General features: G+C 40.1%; 1 protein-coding gene across 1 annotated transcript; it reads left to right on the forward strand.

The window, feature by feature from the left end:
* The first annotated feature begins 570 nt into the window (after positions 1-570).
* On the forward strand, positions 571-3029 carry phax (phosphorylated adaptor for RNA export). The gene is made up of 2 exons (XM_054799860.1): positions 571-718; positions 835-3029. The coding sequence occupies exon 2, from the start codon at positions 842-844 to the stop codon at positions 2021-2023; it is 1182 nt and encodes a 393-aa protein (XP_054655835.1). The 5' UTR covers positions 571-718; positions 835-841; the 3' UTR covers positions 2024-3029.
* Positions 3030-19035: the final 16006 nt, after the last annotated feature.

Below are 19035 nucleotides of genomic sequence, written 5' to 3' on the forward strand. Positions count from 1 at the left end.
CTCTTTTCAGCAACTTGACTGATTCGTCGGTAACAAACAAAAAAGGGTAAAGTAAAATGTACTAACAAGTCCTGGTGACGTTTATTCTGAAAGGATCAGACCGGGCGAGAGGACAGTTGTGTAATGACAAAATCCTACGTCACATCCGCTTGGAAACTGGCTGCGTTCAAGTAATCTTATTTGTTAGCGCATATATATTCTCAGAGATACTGTGCCACATCTGTTGGCACAAACAATTAAATTTTCTTGAACATTTAATTCATTTTGCAGAGCCACCATCTTGAAATTCGAGTCGGAAGTAAATGTCGTTTTTCCCGACTGGTAAAATGGAATTCAAAACACTAGAGTTGTTGTACAACAGTTCAAAATGCATTAGAAGCTAATGGGGTGGAAAATGAAATACAAACTCACAAGTCTGTTCTTTGTTTAATATTTTATTTTTCATATTTACCATACAGTACGCTTATGTTTAACAATATAAGACAATATAACAATATAAGAAATACTGGCTGAGCCGGTCTTGGTCACGTTTATTTTGAAAAATATAGGACAGGAAAGTGGTAGGCGGAAGTGAGTGTTTTTAGCATAGCGCCAATTTTCCTCATCCTGGATCTCAAAGTTTGCCGACATTGTTTGTCACATTAGCACCTCAAGTAGACAGAAAACAGTTTATGTAAATTCGAGAGTATCCGTGTTTGCTGTAATTCAACATTTTAAGGTAAATGCTTTTAATATGCTGTCCTTTGGCAGGACATACAATTCTAATGTGTGTGTTGTCAGTGAATAGAAGTATTCATTGTAATTAACAGCCATTGTCTTTTATGTCGCGTACAGCTAAGACATGGCGGATGGTGGAGATGTTATGGGCGGTGATCTGGAAGATGGAGAGCTCTCCGGCTCTGGATCTGATTCTGAGATGAGAACTACCACGGTCCCGCCAACTCGATCCTTGCTACCTCCGGCTTTTAGCGGCCAGGCCTTCCAGAACAGAGCTGCTACTTTGCAGTCTACAGTTGCATACAGAAACTCCGGTCGGGAGACCAGTGACAGCGACGTGGACTCGTCTGATGAGGAATGTGGTGGTTGGCGTGGGAAACGACTAAAAGTGTCCAACACAAGCATCGCCCAACCCGGACCGAACCGCCAACCCGGCGCATGCGCACTGGGGAGCCGTAAGGTGAATAACATTTGGGGCTCTGTAGTGCAGGAGCAGTGCCAGGATGCCGTCGCTGCAGAACTGGGTGTCTTTGGCATGGACGGTGAAATTAGCATGTCTGACAGGAATGTGGAGACCTACAATTACGTCCTGGCTCAGAAGATCATGGAGAAAGAGCGGCAGAAAGAGCAAAAAGACGAAGGTGAAGTGCTGGATGCACAGTTGGATGAGTACATGAGCGGGCATGGGCGGGATGCAAAGAGGAAGAGGCCGGTGAAAGAGAGACTGGGTCCAAGAGCTGAGATGGACGTGAAAGGCCGATATGAGATCACCGAAGATGACCCTGAAGATAAAATTGTGGATGAGATTGTGTATAGATTACAAGAGCCTAAAAAGGACCTAATAGAACGCATTGTGGGAATCATCGGGGGGAAAAAAGCCATAGAGTTGCTCGGTGAGACTGCAACACTGGAGGAAAGTGGTGGCGTCTACACCCTGGACGGCAGCAGACGCCGCACGCCCGGCGGCGTGTACCTCTACCTGTTGAAGAACACGCCAAGCATCACGCGGGCCCAGATCAGAGAGATCTTCTTCGAGGAGAGCCAGAAAGAGCAAAAGAGCAAGAAGTCTGCCCAGAAGAGGAGGAGGCACTTGGTGGCCAAGAAGATGAAGCAGGCCATCGGCATGCTGGACCTGCAGGAGCACGATGACGTCTCCAGGGAGACGTTCGCCAGCGACACCAATGAGGCCTTGGAGGCGCTTGAAGAAGCCGCGAAGGAGGACGACGAGGAGCGCCAGGAGGAGCAACCTGTGGGCGCTGAGGAGACACCAGTGGTGTACAACTCAGCAGACTTGGAGGTCTTCTGAGAAATTGCGTGCGTTTGGACTTCACAGCAGGGGTGTGCAAACTTTTTCCACCGAGGGCTGTGTACAAAAAAAAACATTACATGACATACATTTTTAAAGATGTTAAAACCAATCCAATGTAAGTCAATATATGCTAAACTACCGGAACAAAACATACTGGCTTCGTGTTGTAGGTGACAAAGCAAACTGTTTAATATCTGATAGTATATCTCATTAATAATGACGTTATTTAATATGCTGAGGGCCAATTAAAAACAAGCTGCAGGCTAAAAGTTGACCCCGGGCCGCACTTTGGACACCCCTGCTTTAGCGCACTGTCAAATTAATCACATGGTGGCTTTATTTGTCTTTAAATGACAGAAACATCATTTAGTTCTTTACCGGCATTGATTTTTACCACACAGACTTTATGGCTTCCTGTATGTTTATGTCAGGTTCATTTGTGTCTGAAATATAATAAAGCAGAGTTGGGTCACATTGTTGGCAGTAAATCACCTTATTTTGACAAAAATTCTTTTGAAACGCCAATATTGGACTTTTGAGATACATTTGGTGAAGTGAGGTTAATTCATACTTTCATAAGAAAAAGCCAAGAAAACATTCAACTCAAGAAATGGGACGTTATTGTAATGTGGACGTTTGCCCGCTAGATGGCATCAGTACTCCTTTGGACACAAACTGGATGTTTTGCCACAAAAATGGAGAAGAAAATGAACGACTAAATAGATACGTACTTTATTAATCTCCAGGACCAACAGCTCTGCAAAAATGTCATAAATGTCTTAATCACCCAATGATAAAATAAACAACGAAGGCAAGACGTGACAGACAAGAAAATAGAATGAGAATAAATAAATACAGACCAGATCACATCAAATTTTGTAGTGCAATTTGTAGATATTATGACTTGCTGTATGTTTTTGTCACGTTAATTTGTGTCTGAAATATAATAAAGCAAAGTTGTGTACATTGTTGGCAATAAATCACCTTATTTTGACAAAAAATCTTTTGAAACGGCAAAATGTTACTCCTATAATAAGACATTACCACATACTGTGGTCTTTATTCAATGAATAACATCAATAAATTCAGGATATATGATATCAGACACTGTGGTTTTCATAATTCCGGAGAAATTATACCAAACACTGGTTTTCATTAAGTGATAACACATAAATACATTCAGAATAATTGATCACACACCGTGTTTTTTTAATTCAATAAATAATAAATGAATGGATTCAGGATAAATAATACCAGACACGTCCAGGGTGTACCCCGCCTGTCACCCGAAGTCAGCTGTGATAGGCTCCAGCATGCCTCAGTGAACCTAATGAGGAGAAGCGGCATAGAAAATGGATGGATGGATGTTGATATGCTAAAATATTTTTGTGTTGTACAGATGTTTTAATATTAGGTTTTCCCTGAGGTGTCTTGTTGAAAAAAATGATTGTTTATTATCGGGAAGGTTTTGTGCATGATTTGAACACAAAAGTAAGTAGACGCACAAAATCTTACCCTGGCCCCCAAAGCTTGAATGCTGTATGCGTTGTACACTGAATATACAGCGCAGTATATCCCCTCTATTGGCGGAAAAACGTAAATAACGGATGATACTCTAAACCCTATAATATGCCTCTCACAGTTAGTAAATGCATTTTAAAATCAGCTTCACACTTGAACAATTAAAGGCATACAGTATTGTACACAGTAAACATGCACTTACACAGCATCACGCCTTGTCAAAGCTCCTTCCTGCTGGAAAATGTTGAGTGAATTGACTTGTGAGACAGCGCCCTCTACAGCAGTGGTCCCCAACCTTTTCTGACCCACGGACCTACTTGTGTTCCCACAAATCTCCCGCGGACCGGGGGTGGGGTTGGTGGGTAGGCGGATCGTACATTATAGCGATCAAATTTATCATATTTTTTCCGTATTGTGTAAAACTATGACATGAATAACATCAAATTAAAGCACAAAATGAATGCCGACCCACCATTCACCAGTTCAAGTTCCAGCCAAGTTTTTCCAGAGAGATTATTACATGGCTGTTTGTTACCACGTGTGTGGTAAAAGGCAGTGTGCTAGCATGAATTAACTTGAGAAAAATGTGCACATTAGCACTCAATAAGTCATCCAAACTTACCTTTATGCATTCCCACATAGTATCAGCATTTGACACCAAATATGAGGTGAAAGAAAAATGGTAAAAATACAGTAGTAGTCTATCTGCGTGGCATGAGATAAAGTTAGCACACGCACAATGGACATGCGTCAAGTGAGACGGATGTAACAGAGAGAATCTGGCCACTTTTCAAAATAAAACATAAAAAAATGAAATAATGGAAATTATTTTTTCTTTCTGTGCGGCCCGGTACCAAATGACCCACGGCCCGGTACCGGGGGTTGGGGATCACTGCTCTACAGGATTACAGGATTTCCCCCCTGCAGATAGCGCCATCAAACCACTTTCTATCTAAGTTACAATTTTAAAAAAGATGATTAATTACAATACAAAGCAGAGAAATCTGCAAATATGCAGTGGAGCTGCTGTATATCTTAAAGTCATCATTTCACCAGGAGCTAAACAGATCATGGCAAACAAACGTTCCAAGTAACACAATCTGAATCAAACTTCAAGTACAGCACACAGCTTTGGGGGGGGAGAGAAAAATTCCTTAATGGCGGATTTGTCAGCAGTAGCTCCTTGGAAAATGATCGTTATCTCTGCACATACAGTAGCTGCCACATGAAAGCTGCAGCATTCTGGCAGAAACATGCCTGATAATCCCCACCACTTATTAGTGCTCACATTTGCCGGCGGGTATTGTTTCCTGATAAGTCGCCGCGCTGTTTCTCGTGATGCCGTAAAGCAATTAGGCAGGCTGGTTAGGATGTGCAGCACATATTGCACAGGTTCCAGAAACAAGAACCAGGAGGATAGCGTGCACATAGTGGCCGGCAAACATGTACCTTTAGCTCCCACACAGTAAAGGTGATGGAAAAAAGCAGGATCAGAGAAATGCGTGCATTGAAGGAGTTGTCCTGTTTTATTCATGTACAATTGTTGCACGCTTTCTCAAGGTTTCAGGACCTCTGTCTCTGTCACCTGGCAACAAACTTGTTGCCTGGATACGACAAGCTGTTCTTCGGTTTACCCCTGCAAAATAACTGGTCACGAAGTCGTCTTTAGCAGAGAAGAACAAGAAGGTGTCAGGTGCAGAGCGACACCTCCACGTTCCCGCTGCCCAGTGGCATTTCATAGGTATTGCTGGCATTTTTGAAGCCGTGTGCAGTCGTCCCTCGCCACAATTTCGCAGCTTCACTCCATCACGGTTTTTCAAAAACATACTCATTAATAAATAATTCTGCTTTGTGGATGAATACAGTCAGTTAATAAAAAATATATACATATTTAAGCAAACTGTATGTATTTTTGCCGAAATTAAGCATTTTCAAGTGGCTAAATGAGCTACAATACAACTAAAAGGCATTACGAAGACACATTCAAATTGTGAGTGTAGTATTCTACACTGGTCACTAGGTGTCAGTCATGTTACTTTAACTCATTCAATACCAAAGATGCATTTATACATGTTCATAATCCCGAATGCAAAACAAAAGCTTTTCTGGTCGGGAACTGATATTTTCCTGAAACTTACCTATGTTCTACTGCTGATTCCTAAAGAATGAAAAAAGGTCAAAACAAATGTTTTCTTCAAATGAAAGACGGCAGTCTAATCTTTCCTTTGGTAGGTCCCGTGTTTATATAGCCTTGGAACACAATATTCTGTGTGCTTTGAAAGAGCAGTCAAAAAAAGGGTTGTCTTTGGGATTGAATGTCTGGGATTGAATGAGTTAACGTTCGGTGAGACAAGCACCAGACAGTAATAACACAATAATAACGACACGGGCTACTGTTCCAGACATAAACCGAGCTGTGGTAAAACTCAACTCTGAACCCCCGATGTCACATCCTGTGCACACATGTGGAACACATTTAGTGTGACACACACAAGCACGAGTTTTCTTTATGTCTTGAATGGCTTTTCTCTGATTATTTAGAAAGTCGTTAACAGGTTTTCTAGGCTCTAACTACAAAAATATTCTATTTATATCGAAGGAATCCTACTTATCACGGTCGGGTCTGGAACCAATTACCAGTGATAAATGAGGGATTACTGTAATCGATGCCATAGATTTAGCTAAGTATTCCCTTTGATTGCATACACTTCTTTGAACAAAAATAAAGCCAATAGTGCAAACACACACACTCTAAACCAGTTCAATTCCTGGAGACATCTCTGTTTTAGAAATGATGGGAATTTTTCGTAAAAGATGTGCTAACCGTCATATTAAAATTTTCATGTTTAACTCGGTTTTGCGAAGCTGCACTGTGTTTCGGTTTTCCACATTGAAACCGCCTCTGTAGTTCGGTGTCCTTGTTCGCATGAAGCAGAGTGGAAAATCCAAAGCGACTGGGATTATGGGATATAACACACCGCTGTCTCCTGTCTTCATGGTAACCAGCCGCCGTAATTGGCAGCCCGTTTTGTGTGGTGTCAGTGGAGATATTCTTGCCTTCGCTCGCTGGCATGCACGGCTGACAAGTAGAGAAACACGTCAGACGTACTCTGAAATAGTGTTTCCCCACCTTTATTGAGAGACGGCACATATTTCACATTAGAAAAGACAAAAGCAGAAATGCTCCAATGCAACAATGTCAAAATGCTCCAAACAAACAAACACCCAGCGCTGTGCAGTCAGGACTATGAGAAGCACTGGCCTACATTTACTGCTTCAATTCTACTACTCCTCAGTAAGATAAGTGGCTAGCAATGGGGGGAAAAGCCATAATTTCACAAGAATAAAGTAATAGTATGAGGAAAAATGTCATTTTAGTAGCATGATGTTGAAATATTAAAGAAAAAAGGTTTTATTGTCAAATTTTTTTTTATTTAATTATTTTTTTAATTTAATAAATTAAATAATTTTAGGAAAATTTATAACATTTATAAAAGGGAATAAAGTCAAAATATGAAGAGAAGAAAATATACAAGAAGAATGCTGAACTATTTGAAAAATTATTTTTCAAAAAATCAACAGCAGAAATTTTACCAGAGTAAAGTCAAAACATTAAGAGAAAAAAATAGTTTTCCAATGAGAAAAAAGTAGCAATTTTATGAGAATAAACTTGTAAAATGAGGAAAAATATCATTTTAAAATATCATAAAAAAAATTCATTGTTTTAAAAGATAACAAATATTATGGGAACAAAGTTATAATTACAAAAAGAACATTTACAAGAGGAAAGACGAAATGAAATAGTTGGAAAATTAAAAAAAAACCACTAGAAATGGGAAAAAACAGCTGTAATTTTACGGGAATAAAGTCAAAATATTAAGAACAAAAGTCATAACATAACATAACATCAAAAAGACGTGAGGAAAAACACCTTAATTATGTTTAGACCTCCGAATAAACTTCATTCTTGTTTTTTTTTCCTTTCAAATTCCCCATCACTTTTTCAAAATAAAATAATTCTAATATTTTATCTCGCCATAATTACATCCAGCCTCCACCTTTTATCTTGCACTTAGGACTACTTCCTTAATGTATCACACAACGTTCTTCCATCACACGTTCTGACGCGCTGGCAGGTAAGTGACCGAGTCCGAATGAGGCTTGAGATGAGGACACCAGCAAGGTAAATGTTGTGAAACCAACCGTTAGGGACAATAATGATCTGATTGGAGTGTGTCGACAGGTAATGAATCAGAACCATGACCTTCATGTGACTTACACACTGTATCGGATCCAGACCGAGCAAATAAAACCGCGGCGCGCGTGCTTGCCGTTTGAGTTGTGTGTCTACTCGACTGCATTTGTTGATTGTCGTGCTTTCGCAACACCGACATGATATTGTTACGCTTCTAATAGGCAATTTGATTACAGTTGTGGGGAACCCTTACATAAGGAGGCAGATCACACATTGGTAATCAGCTACTGAGAGGCAGAAAGCATCAGTGTACAGCTGTACTCCACTTGTGTGTTTTGCGCTAGCTTTTTTGTACGTTTTTAACAACACAACCGCAATTGGACCAGTTGTGGTTAAGTGGAAAATAGTGATGATGAACTTATCGGGATGTTTTACATCCATCTGTGTCCTGGCTCCTCAGTACAACATGGCTAAGGTGACAATAAGTCAGTGGAACCTGCTGTCTAGTTCCACAGCATTAAAACGCGCACACAATGACTTCCTGCTCAGTGCAAAATAGACTTAGAAATAAAAGCATTCCACGACCGCCATTAACAACATGCATCCATGTGATTTTCTTTAGATTGGAAGCCACTGCATACAATGAAAATACCACCAGAGGATAAAATATCATATGAAAACAGAACAATCCAAATAAAAATACGCAGAAATGGAGGAAAAAACATGTTAACAAACTGTAGGATGAAAATCACTTGACTGTCACCCATTCTCCATATGTCTCAGGCCAAAGTCACGTTTAAATGTGCAAGCGATGGCGAGGTTGGATTTCAGCATTCAACACGAACGCGACCTTAAGCGTGAACCGCTCATCACGCGAGCCGAGAACGGAGACCGCGCTGATGTCGTTGGACACAGAAGCATTCGGTTATTTTGGACAGCCCTCACACACCAGATTGATTTTACCGGCCCCCGAAGGCACACGGCTCATTGGGCGCACAATGTGCCCACTCCCACTTTTATGCCACAGCCTGTAATAATTTACATTTTGATGGGTCTGTGCTCGGGATGCATACTGATTTTATTTCAAGGTCAAAGCTGCAACACCTAAAGGGGGAAAGAAAGTGGTGATAAAATCAAGAAATTTGGTGAAATCTGTATAAAAACGTTCCCGACTTCGGGCAAATCTAATGAATCAGAATCGACTACGAAAATCCTTAGCTGAAGACAGCTCTCGTGTGCTTTGTTGCCAGCATTATCAATCCGAACTACCGTTTTTTGCAGTATGGTTTGGGAATCAAGTGCACTTTTGTAATTATTTCCTCATCTTGCGACACAATAATTCTAATTTGTTGACAGTAATTATCTGAGCCGGCACACGGACACACAAACACAAATTCAGGCAAAGTCGGAAACCTTTTAAAAAGTGTACAACCATTAGGTGTTTAACTGGCTGCTGTTTTTGACGTTCAGCCTGCAATTGTGCTTGTTGGTGGTGGATTTTAATACCAAACCCGGCTTATAAATATCACTCACGTAACCCTTTTCATATCTGTCACAACTTTGCAGCGTTCGCTCTTGCCATGGCGCTACAAGGATGACTGGTCTTTGAAGGGCAAATGGGGGGGAAGTCCCAACAAACCATTGGAATTACAGTGGAACCCTCGGTTAGCGTCATTAATTCGTTCCAGAAGGTCTGATTCTCACCGAAACGCACACTAACCGAATACATTTTTCCTATAAGAAATAATACCAATCCGGTGAATCCGTTCCAGAAAGCCAAACATTTTTATGGTTAGACAATTATGCATATATGCATGCATATAATGCATTTAAACAAATATAAATGATGAACAAAAGAAACAAATGAACATCTAAGGTTACCTTTACCTTAATTGAAGACGTGATTCGTGACGACTGTGCCCAAAGACGCAATGTGGCGGCGAGAGCAACCACCACCACCTTCCTGTTTTGACATGAGTTGTTTCTTGAACTCAATAGTGTTTGTGACCTCAAAACTATTGAGACAAAACAGGAAGACGGTGTCCTTGTGGTGTCTCACTGCCACATGTTACATCTTTGGGAACAGTGGTGTTCAAAAAAAGTAAAAGTAACCTTAAAACTCCATTTAAACTCCCTTTCATTCGTAATTTACATGCACTTAGAAGTGTTTTATGCAGGTAAAACTATAATAAAAACTATATAAAACTCTAAAGACGTGTTTTGTGTCAACATTTTTGAGAGTCAACCGCCGATGACGTCACCGGTTGCCATTTTGTTCACTAGCTAATAATGATGCTAACGAGGAAGGATGTGTTCTGATTTAAAAAATATTTATTAAGAATGCAGATGGACTCACACAGTGTATTAATAACACAACAAGATGCGTGCCATATTGTACGCAAACCGAGGCGAAAGTGTGGCGTAAATGTTAACCAAAAATGTGCTAACCGGGGCAGACGCTAACCGAGGTTCCACTGTACACTATTTAATGTGATGTTTCTGCACAATTTCAACACAATTACCATTGAACAAGTACAAGAATTTTGGAAATCCAATAAAAATTGTTACTTTTCATGTTCTCTGCCGTCATGCGTGTTAATAAGCTCGGGAAGGGCCTTGAATGCCTCCTGTTTTGCTTTCAACACCCACCAACTGCACAGCAAGAAGCTCGGCTATAGTTATGGGACCAAATTACTCCATGTGAATAAAACGTTACTAAATTCATTATTTGTTCATATCTAAAAATCAGTGACATATATTTCGGTGAGTGCAAGGTTTTATTTGCCTCTATTTTTCATGAACTTAATATTGTACCGATATCTTTTTACATGTTTTTTTATGGAGCGGTGGTGATTGATCACTGCATAAAGTTTTAAGTGCACCCCAACTTTAAATTTTGCCTTCCTTGTCAGGTTTTTAGTCAGCAGATTCGGATATTCGGATATATGTCGCAATTTGTAATTGAAAAATAATTTGTAATTTTACGAGAATGTAGTTGTAATGGTACAAGAAAAAAGTATTTTACAAAAAAAAACACTTTTTTCCCGTGATGATTATACATTTGTAATGTTACACAAAATTGTATGGGCAATTCTGGCCCTATATTTACTTAGCATTGTGCTGATACTAAAACTTGCTGTATCACCCAACCGAAATACCGACTGCGGCTTCCAATGATCAGGTTTGCACAATAAAGCGGGCATTTGCAAGAGAGCGACTCGAAGGACTTCCATTCAATTTCCACGTCACGTTGAAAAGAATGCATTTTCTATGGTTGTGAAGTCTCTTCTGTCGAACCCTCCAAGGACAGGTTTTTGTGCTATCCTGTAATGGAAAATCTAGCACCTTCGACGAAAGGTTGGCAACGCCAATATGCCACAGTCGCCATGGCAGCAAGATAAAGCCCTGCTTACAAATCTTTTCATCGAGTCGTGCAGGAATTAAAAATCATTTGGAAACCTAACTTCCTTATTGTTTGTAAGTGGACAGGCACTTAATCACATGACACAGGGTGTATGGAGAAACAGTCTTCTTCAATAGCTGAAGTGGTTTGTTATGTGTTTACTCCCAATAATAATTATCGACATTTATTAGTCCCCTTCTGACTGAACATCTGGATCTGAATTATAATGGAGTCAATGAATGACCATAAGCCACAATTGTATATTTTTATGCATGGATGTACTGTATAATACTGTATGTACAGTACATATACAGTATACGCTAGTATTCTGAACATTGGCTAGTCATGCGATCCACAACAATGTCACATTTGTCTTGTTTCGATTATCTCCTGAAAATAGAGGCTTTTTTGTCGGTATATTAATTGCCATATTGACGTCAAATCCGTCAAAAGCGTCTAAAATGAATTTTAGATTGGAGCATTTAAATTGGTTTGGTCCCTGTCCGTTTTCGTTACAGTCAGACCTTCTGGAACGAGGTTTCACTGTATCATCTCTTGACCTTTTTAGAGTGTCACAGCATATTGATGAAGGAAATTTCTTTCAGTGCCTCACAAACCGTTAAAAGCTCACGTTTTTCCCACAATGTTTTTCTCTCGTGATGCGTGAGGATGTGTTGTGTGCCCAAGATGCCTCTGAGTCACATTTCTTCCACTATCATCCCACTCAAACGCAGACGGCGCCTTTGGCTGCAAATGTGATGCCGGTGATACATTCAGACACTGGTAATCAAATGATGCTAATGAAACAAAGAGGCCCGCAGTGGCGCAGGCTCGGTACCAGCCCGTCTCAGATGATAAACACAGTTCGTCTCCCGGCGTTGCATTCTCAACATCCAGGCGACTGTTGACATACTTTTTTACTGCTCGAAAAAACGAAAACTAAAAAGTTTAAAAAATGAACATTTTCACTACATTTAAAGGTCTATGTTCTTGGTAGGGATGCTTTGATTGATCGGTCACTGATCGATATTAGCAGATTTCTGTAAAAAACACGCCGTTCAAAGTTTGATCACTTCCTTATCACACCTGTTGCCGTTTGACTTCTCTTGCATCTTTGTTTACACACTTTGGCTAGCTCTCACTGACGGCAGCTAGCTAGTTCACTAGCTAGAGTTAGCCACCTAGCTTCTGGTCTTCGGACTCCAAATGTGACTTTTTAACCACAGTGACATTTTGTTTTTAAAACAAACAAGCATTGCATTTCATTCGGAGCTCGTTTTTGTCCCACGCTACAAGTGGACATCACGTTCTTGGGGTACGTGCTAACTTTTTCAAGTGTCAATTTTGCTTTCTTGTTATCATAATGCTAATTATGTCTTGTCTTCAAAACACTATTTGTGTGTGGTTGGTTAATGAACATAAACACAGTGTGTTATAATGGTGATACTATGCTTGATTTTGAGTAGTTTACCAGAAGAGTCAAATCATATTTGCTTCAATTCTCAGTAGTTTTTTATTATAACTGTTGAATTCAGACGTTATGCCTTTAAATAATGACAAATGAGCACAAAATAGCATAAAGACGATGGCCACACTGTTTTAGTGGGGATTTGCCTGGTAAATAAAGTAGTGGACAATTGAAATGGTGTCATTCATAAATAAAACACAAATAGTTGACATCACTAATACGTAGTGACGCAAGTTGGAGACCCCTGCAATTTCTTTTAAGTTAAGCAGGACAGATTTTGATTTAATAAAGATACTTATTGGTATTGTTTCTGTTCATTTTGTTATCTTGAATAAAAAAATATATCCTTGAACAATTTATTTCCCATGCATTCATATTACAAGACTCCAAAATATGCAGTCTACAATCTCAATAAAGTAAAAACCAAACAAACAAGCCATTATCACTTGTGCAAAGCCTGTTGCTAAGAGCACCGTTATGAAGCTTTTAGTAGCGTGGTGTCCAAAGTGTGTGTTAAAAGAAAACAAAAACAAACAGCCTGCAGCCTCCACAGCATTATGAAGGATTATTCAGGCCGCATTGAAAATTAAATATGAAAAAAATTACAAAGTATGTAAAAAAAAAGGGTATTTAATAAAATACAGGTCAAACTAAATAAAATAGCAAATTTGACAACAAAAAAGTCTAAAAAAAGATTGCTTTTAATTTCCTATCCAAAAATTACATTAGCCAGAAATTATTTCCTATAAAAAAATATAGTAAATTAGAAAACCTTTTTTTTTAATAGTCTGACTATTATTATATTTCACTTTGTCCAAAAAAATCACTCCAAAAAAATACTGACCTACTGTATATAATATTTATATAGTATTTGGATAATCAGGAAATGTATTAATAACAATTTAATTTTCCTCTAATGAAAAAAATGTAAATTTAGCCTTAAAATCCCCTTTTATAATTATGCTGTTAAGAAATAATTAAAAAAAACATGTGAGTATCACCTGTCCAGAGCCTATTGCTACTAAAATGAAGCGAAACAACGCTTTCAGTAGAAGCTGTACATGCGACTGACATTTTTACACACGCTGGCAAAAAAATATAATAATTTATTGGCATAAATCAAGCTAAATTTAGTCCTCAAAGCCTGATGCAACAGCGTGCACGGGCTTACCTTTCCGCTGGGCTCATTAAGACGCAGCTGGGTGAAGCCGCTCTGTGATCTCTCACCGCACGATGACATGACGGCAGCTGAGCTGGATTACAGGCTCGGGATGAACAACTGGGATGGATGAAGTAAATACGAAATCATCTTTTTCAACCCCGTCAGCGGCGCTCCTCGTCGCTTAATCGCTCAGTTGCTTAGCATGCGAAGTGCTTTCGAGTTCACTGCACCTCCTGAAAGTTGTAATTCTCAACTCTAAACGCGTGGAAATCATCCCACGTTATCATCAGTGACCAGTTTAAATATTGATTGAACTCAAAAGAAGCGAAAATTGAATGTCTAGCCCCCGAGACTGGTCGACGTAAGCGGTCGTCGACATAAACGAAATGAAAAGCGAAGCTTACTTGCGACTTTGGCCGGAGAGGACGAATTGCCTTTCTTGAATTGAATCCATTAAAATAACAAAACAATCACTAACTAACACAAGCTAGTGTGCAAAATATTGTCATAATGTGGTATTGTGACTTCTACCAATACTGAAGCATAATTCCGCCTATGCTGTTAAATAAAGGCGAAAAAGATAAAAATAATGGAGGCGTACAGATAAGTATCCCACATACTTACAGGAGTGAAGTGTTGTGATGGGCCGCTGAAGAGCCTGCAGTTTCCTGCGCTCGTGGACTCACATGCCGCTGCGGTTTACAGCATCTTAGTATGCTCAGCCCCATCAACGCCGTTGTGTTTTGGGTCCTGGCACGTAGCTTCTGCCACCAAACAATGTCCTGGTGGTTGTCCGTTCGGGGCTCCATATCATTGTCCGACTAATCTCAAGTGTTCCTTTTTGAGTACATGTGGAAATAAAGATTGTGAATAGAGCTTCCACTCGACCGCATTACATGGCGCTTAACACGATTTAAATGTCACATGGATCTTAGTTTCCGTGCACAAAGGCTCATAATCACAAGGGTGTTTTACTCCAAATTGATGCGTTTCTATATTTAGCAAGAACTCTTTATAATATCAATGAACTCCTCACGTTGTCCTTTGTGCTGTTATTTATGGCACTGGTGATACTTGAAGAAGCTAAACTGTGTGGATTTCAACCTTTTATAGAGTGATCACTGAAATACTTTTCATAAATCACACAATTATTAAGGTTCATATACTGTATGTTGTGTTGATATTTCACATTTATGTTGACAAACCGGCAATGGCAACTCATGAAGTCCACTGCCATAATTTAAAAAATTTAAATTTCGATTTCAAAATAGGTAATGTGGATGATCGGCAAAACTCCCCCCAAAAAGTGTCGTTTTCCTTTAAGAGATTCTGGGGACATTTTGTTCAATTCGTTTTTATCTTCAAGTCATTTTGGCTGCGTTAAATGACTCTATGTAATTTGCCAGAGCAGAGTATGTTCCATAACATGTGTTCCTTAAATTAGCCTAAAACGGTAATGCGACACAAAAACCCACCCATTTGTTCCTCAAGAAATATCCAAAAGAATGCCATTTTTGCATATTAAAAATACAATTAAACAGGGAAAAAAAGAAAAGCATGGCCCTTTAAGAAGAATTGCACTGTGGGAAGTTGAGTGTCTATCACTTCCCTCGCTCGTCTGTCTGCACCGCCCTTTCTTTTCTGCGTCCTGATTGGCTGTAGACCATTGTCAATCAATCTCCTTCGTGCCGTCCTGACATGTCTCCTGTGTCATTGCTAGCTTGCTTGCGTTCTAGCTTGTGAATGAATCCTCGGGACGTCTGCAGCAGTATGTTTTAACAAGGATACAAACACACTACAGCACAGCGGGACGGCGCCGTGACAAAAGGCACGGTCACAGGAGTGAAATATGCGTGAGCGACTTAATCATTTCTTGCGTGGATCAGTTAGGTTGATCATTGAAATTCAAACGAAGGTTTGAACTTTTTTGAGAGTGTTTAAACTAAAGAGAAATGTGAGAGAGAAATGTGAGAAAATGTTATTGCCTGTCTGGGAAAAGTGTATAAAGTGTATGGCGAGGGGTTTTACAGCTGTTTTTGTAAAAAAATGAAGTTGGCTACTTCGCGATATTTCACTTATTGCGGGCTATTTTGTTCTCAATAAACAAGGGAACACTGTATACTGTATCACTTCTTTGCGTATTGGATTGGTTTTAGCCTGTTTATGAAACTAAAAATATTAAAGTGGCCCCCTGCATCCTTCAGTTTCTTTCAGGACAAGGTTTGGACACCACTGCGAGGAATCCTTGTATTTTAAAATCTATATAAAACACAGTGGAAGCTGTTTATAAGCGGTTTTCGTCATAACCAAAATCAAAATCAGAAATTATAATAAGAAGACGGTGAACCAGGGCTTGACGAGTTGGTCGACATAAGCAGTTCTGATGTAAACAGATTGCACTGTGCGATCTTTTCATGTAAGGTGGTATTTTATACTGTAGTTTGGACTATTTTCAGCTTATTGATCCATACCTCCACCTTTTCATCCATTGTGTTTAGTGCCTTTGGTTTTAAGAGAGTGGCAGTGCACATCCCGCCTCCTTCCCAGGAGTGTAGGATGGAGAGGTTCTTCCCTGAATAAAAACGCACTCCCCAGTTCAGACTGTTTACATCTCCTTGGCACGTCTGTGGCTGTTTCCATGGTTACCCAAGTAAAGATAGTAAGATAGTTGCAATGCCTCAAGAGATACGATGCCACAAATGGTGCTTAACGCCAGACGTGAGCTGAAGTGTAAATAGATGAACAGAAAGAGGGGCGTCCAACCCTTGTTAACCATTTTCCCAGTATTTCTCCCAAAGTTGCTGTTTTTAGCATGCAACCACATGGAAATAACATAAGAGCAGTGCAGGCCCTGAACAAGATTTTGGTTGTGGCCTCATTTCAGTCTGTAAGGGGACCCATTATGCTTTTCCTCTTTTCTGACCTATAAATGTTGTATTCTCGTGTTAAACGATGCCAATGCGTCAGATAATGAGGTTCGCGCATTTGGAATTGAGACCTGAAAGCAGTGTTGGACAGCTCTGCTTGCTGTGTTTTTTTTAACACAGAGTTCCATTGACGTCAATGCAACCCGGACTTCTTTATATTGGCATGCCCAGGGAAACACTATAGTCCGGCCCTCCCCCCGCTCTGCTTCGCTCTGCTCTGTTCACCAGGTTAGCACGTATGGCTCCCAGGAAATGGTTATTTGGGTGTGCCGAAAGAGGCAAGCATCAGGCAGAAGTGGTTGGAGTGGACTACTATTATGTGTGACTGTTTCAATGCAGTATTATCATTGTGATCACTATCATAGTTTATCATTTCATGACTGCTATTATGTGTGACTGTTTCAATGCAGTATTGTCATTGTGATCACTGTCGTAGTTCATCATTTCATGACTGCTATTATGTGTGATTGTCATTGACAGCTTTGTCATTGTGGTTGTTGATATTGTTTTGTCCTTATGTCCTTGTTCGTCTTTATAGTTGTCACAGACATTTATTTGCTGATGTCGTCCTGTATGTTTTTGTTGTTCTATCACAATTGTTGTTGTTGCTGCTGTTGTCCTTGTCTCTTGTCTCTCTTTTTTTTTTTTTTTGTTGTCCCCCTCCCATCCTCCCCCTCCCCCCTGTTTCCTTTTCTCTTCTTCTCTGTCCCCTCCTGCTCCGGTCCGGTAAAGAAAAAAAAAAAAAAAAAAAAAAAAAGAAGTGGTTGGAGTTGCTGATTCCCAGCGAGAGAAAAATATGCTAAATTTTTGTTTTGCGAACAGGAGCCCATACGAAGCTGGACTATCCGCCAAACTGTTGCTGAAGTCCGACACCTTTCCAACGTTACTTGGTCGTGTTGAAGAGTCAGAACAGAAAGCTGTAACTAACAATTTATCAGTGTCCTAACTGTGTTTATTTTGTGTAAGTAATCCGACAAAAGGGGTTTGGCAGCTGTCCGAAAGTCCCTGGGAGCGCTTGGGAGTGGGCTCGGTGGGAGTAGTACCTGGAGGAGGGCCGGGGGAGGAGTAAATTACACAGACTCTTTGGGCGGAAGGCAGGAAACACTGCAGGAAGAAGTGCAGAGTCTGGAAGATCTAGAAAGCTTTCTGTGCGGGTTATCGTGTGCAACTGGTATATAAGAGTCCAGAACACAATACAAAAGCCCAAAAATTATTATAATAGGTCCCCTTTAATATTACTAGGGGTTGATTTTATTGGTGCTAATCAAATTGAACCCTCCAAGGCTCCAAATGCCACTAGCTATTGAAAATACAGATAATGCACATACTGTATAAATTGATCATGTGGCCCCCCATGACGCTTATGACACATCTTAAGTAAGTTTGATCAAGTTTAGAATTACTACAGATTCTGTTTGGACTGCTCAGACTGCCAACCGTCCAATATCACCAACGGGTTTCGAAAGGCTGGACTACTGCGTAGTGAATAGGATCAAGCTAAGTGGCTAACTTGCCTCGAAACAAAAGTGACTCCAACAGCAACAACAAAAGAGAGAGAGAGAGAGAGAGAGACTGACAAAGTGTGTGATGAAGGAATTATGAGGCTGTTCAACTGTGACGCTGAAGAAGAAGACTTTAGTGGTTTTAGTTCCCAGGAAGATGAGGAGGACGGCGATGGATGACTTTTCTGGTAGACGACTGTTTAAGTAGCCATGTTACATGCACTGTCCGGCACTGTTTGAAAAAAAGCATTTATTTAATCAAAAATGTAAGAAATTTTTCTTTTTAACATCTTTCTGTGTACTAAAAATCCCATGTTACGATGTGGACACCTGCGGCTTACAGACAGATGCAGCCTATATATGTACAAATCTTTTTTTTTCCTCTTTTAAATATAATGGGTGTGGCTTACATACGGTACGATTTATAGCCCAGAAATTACGTAATGACTCGATGTCCGTGAATGTTCCCCACATGCTTGTCTGTGCTATTCGCTTGCTACGCTGCAGCAGGGTCTGTGCCAAGTTTATGTGCGACTTTGTCCAGATTGAGCGGGACGGGAAGGAAATTGAGCGGGGATTTAGCGTGCCATCCGTGATGGAGATGGAGATCTGATGGAGAACAACATGTCATAAAGAGAGGACAGCGTCTCACAGCTCACGTTGTGTTACGAACAATCCATTTAAATATAAAATATTTGAGAAATTTGACGTGAAAGAATTCCGCACTTTGGGTCGTTGCTTGTCATTGAGCAGTGATGGTAGGTTCCGCAGCCAAAACAATTGAGAACCACCGCTCTAAACAACCGCTTAGAGTGTTTATGCCGGGAGCCA

The sequence above is a fragment of the Dunckerocampus dactyliophorus genome, chromosome 15 (genome assembly GCF_027744805.1).
Source record: "Dunckerocampus dactyliophorus isolate RoL2022-P2 chromosome 15, RoL_Ddac_1.1, whole genome shotgun sequence".
NCBI lineage: Eukaryota > Metazoa > Chordata > Actinopteri > Syngnathiformes > Syngnathidae > Dunckerocampus > Dunckerocampus dactyliophorus.

What these genes read in the sequence shown, in the direction of transcription:
- phax (XM_054799860.1), top strand. Translation starts at nt 842, where the DNA reads ATGGCGGATGGTGGAGATGTTATGGGCGGTGATCTGGAAGATGGAGAG.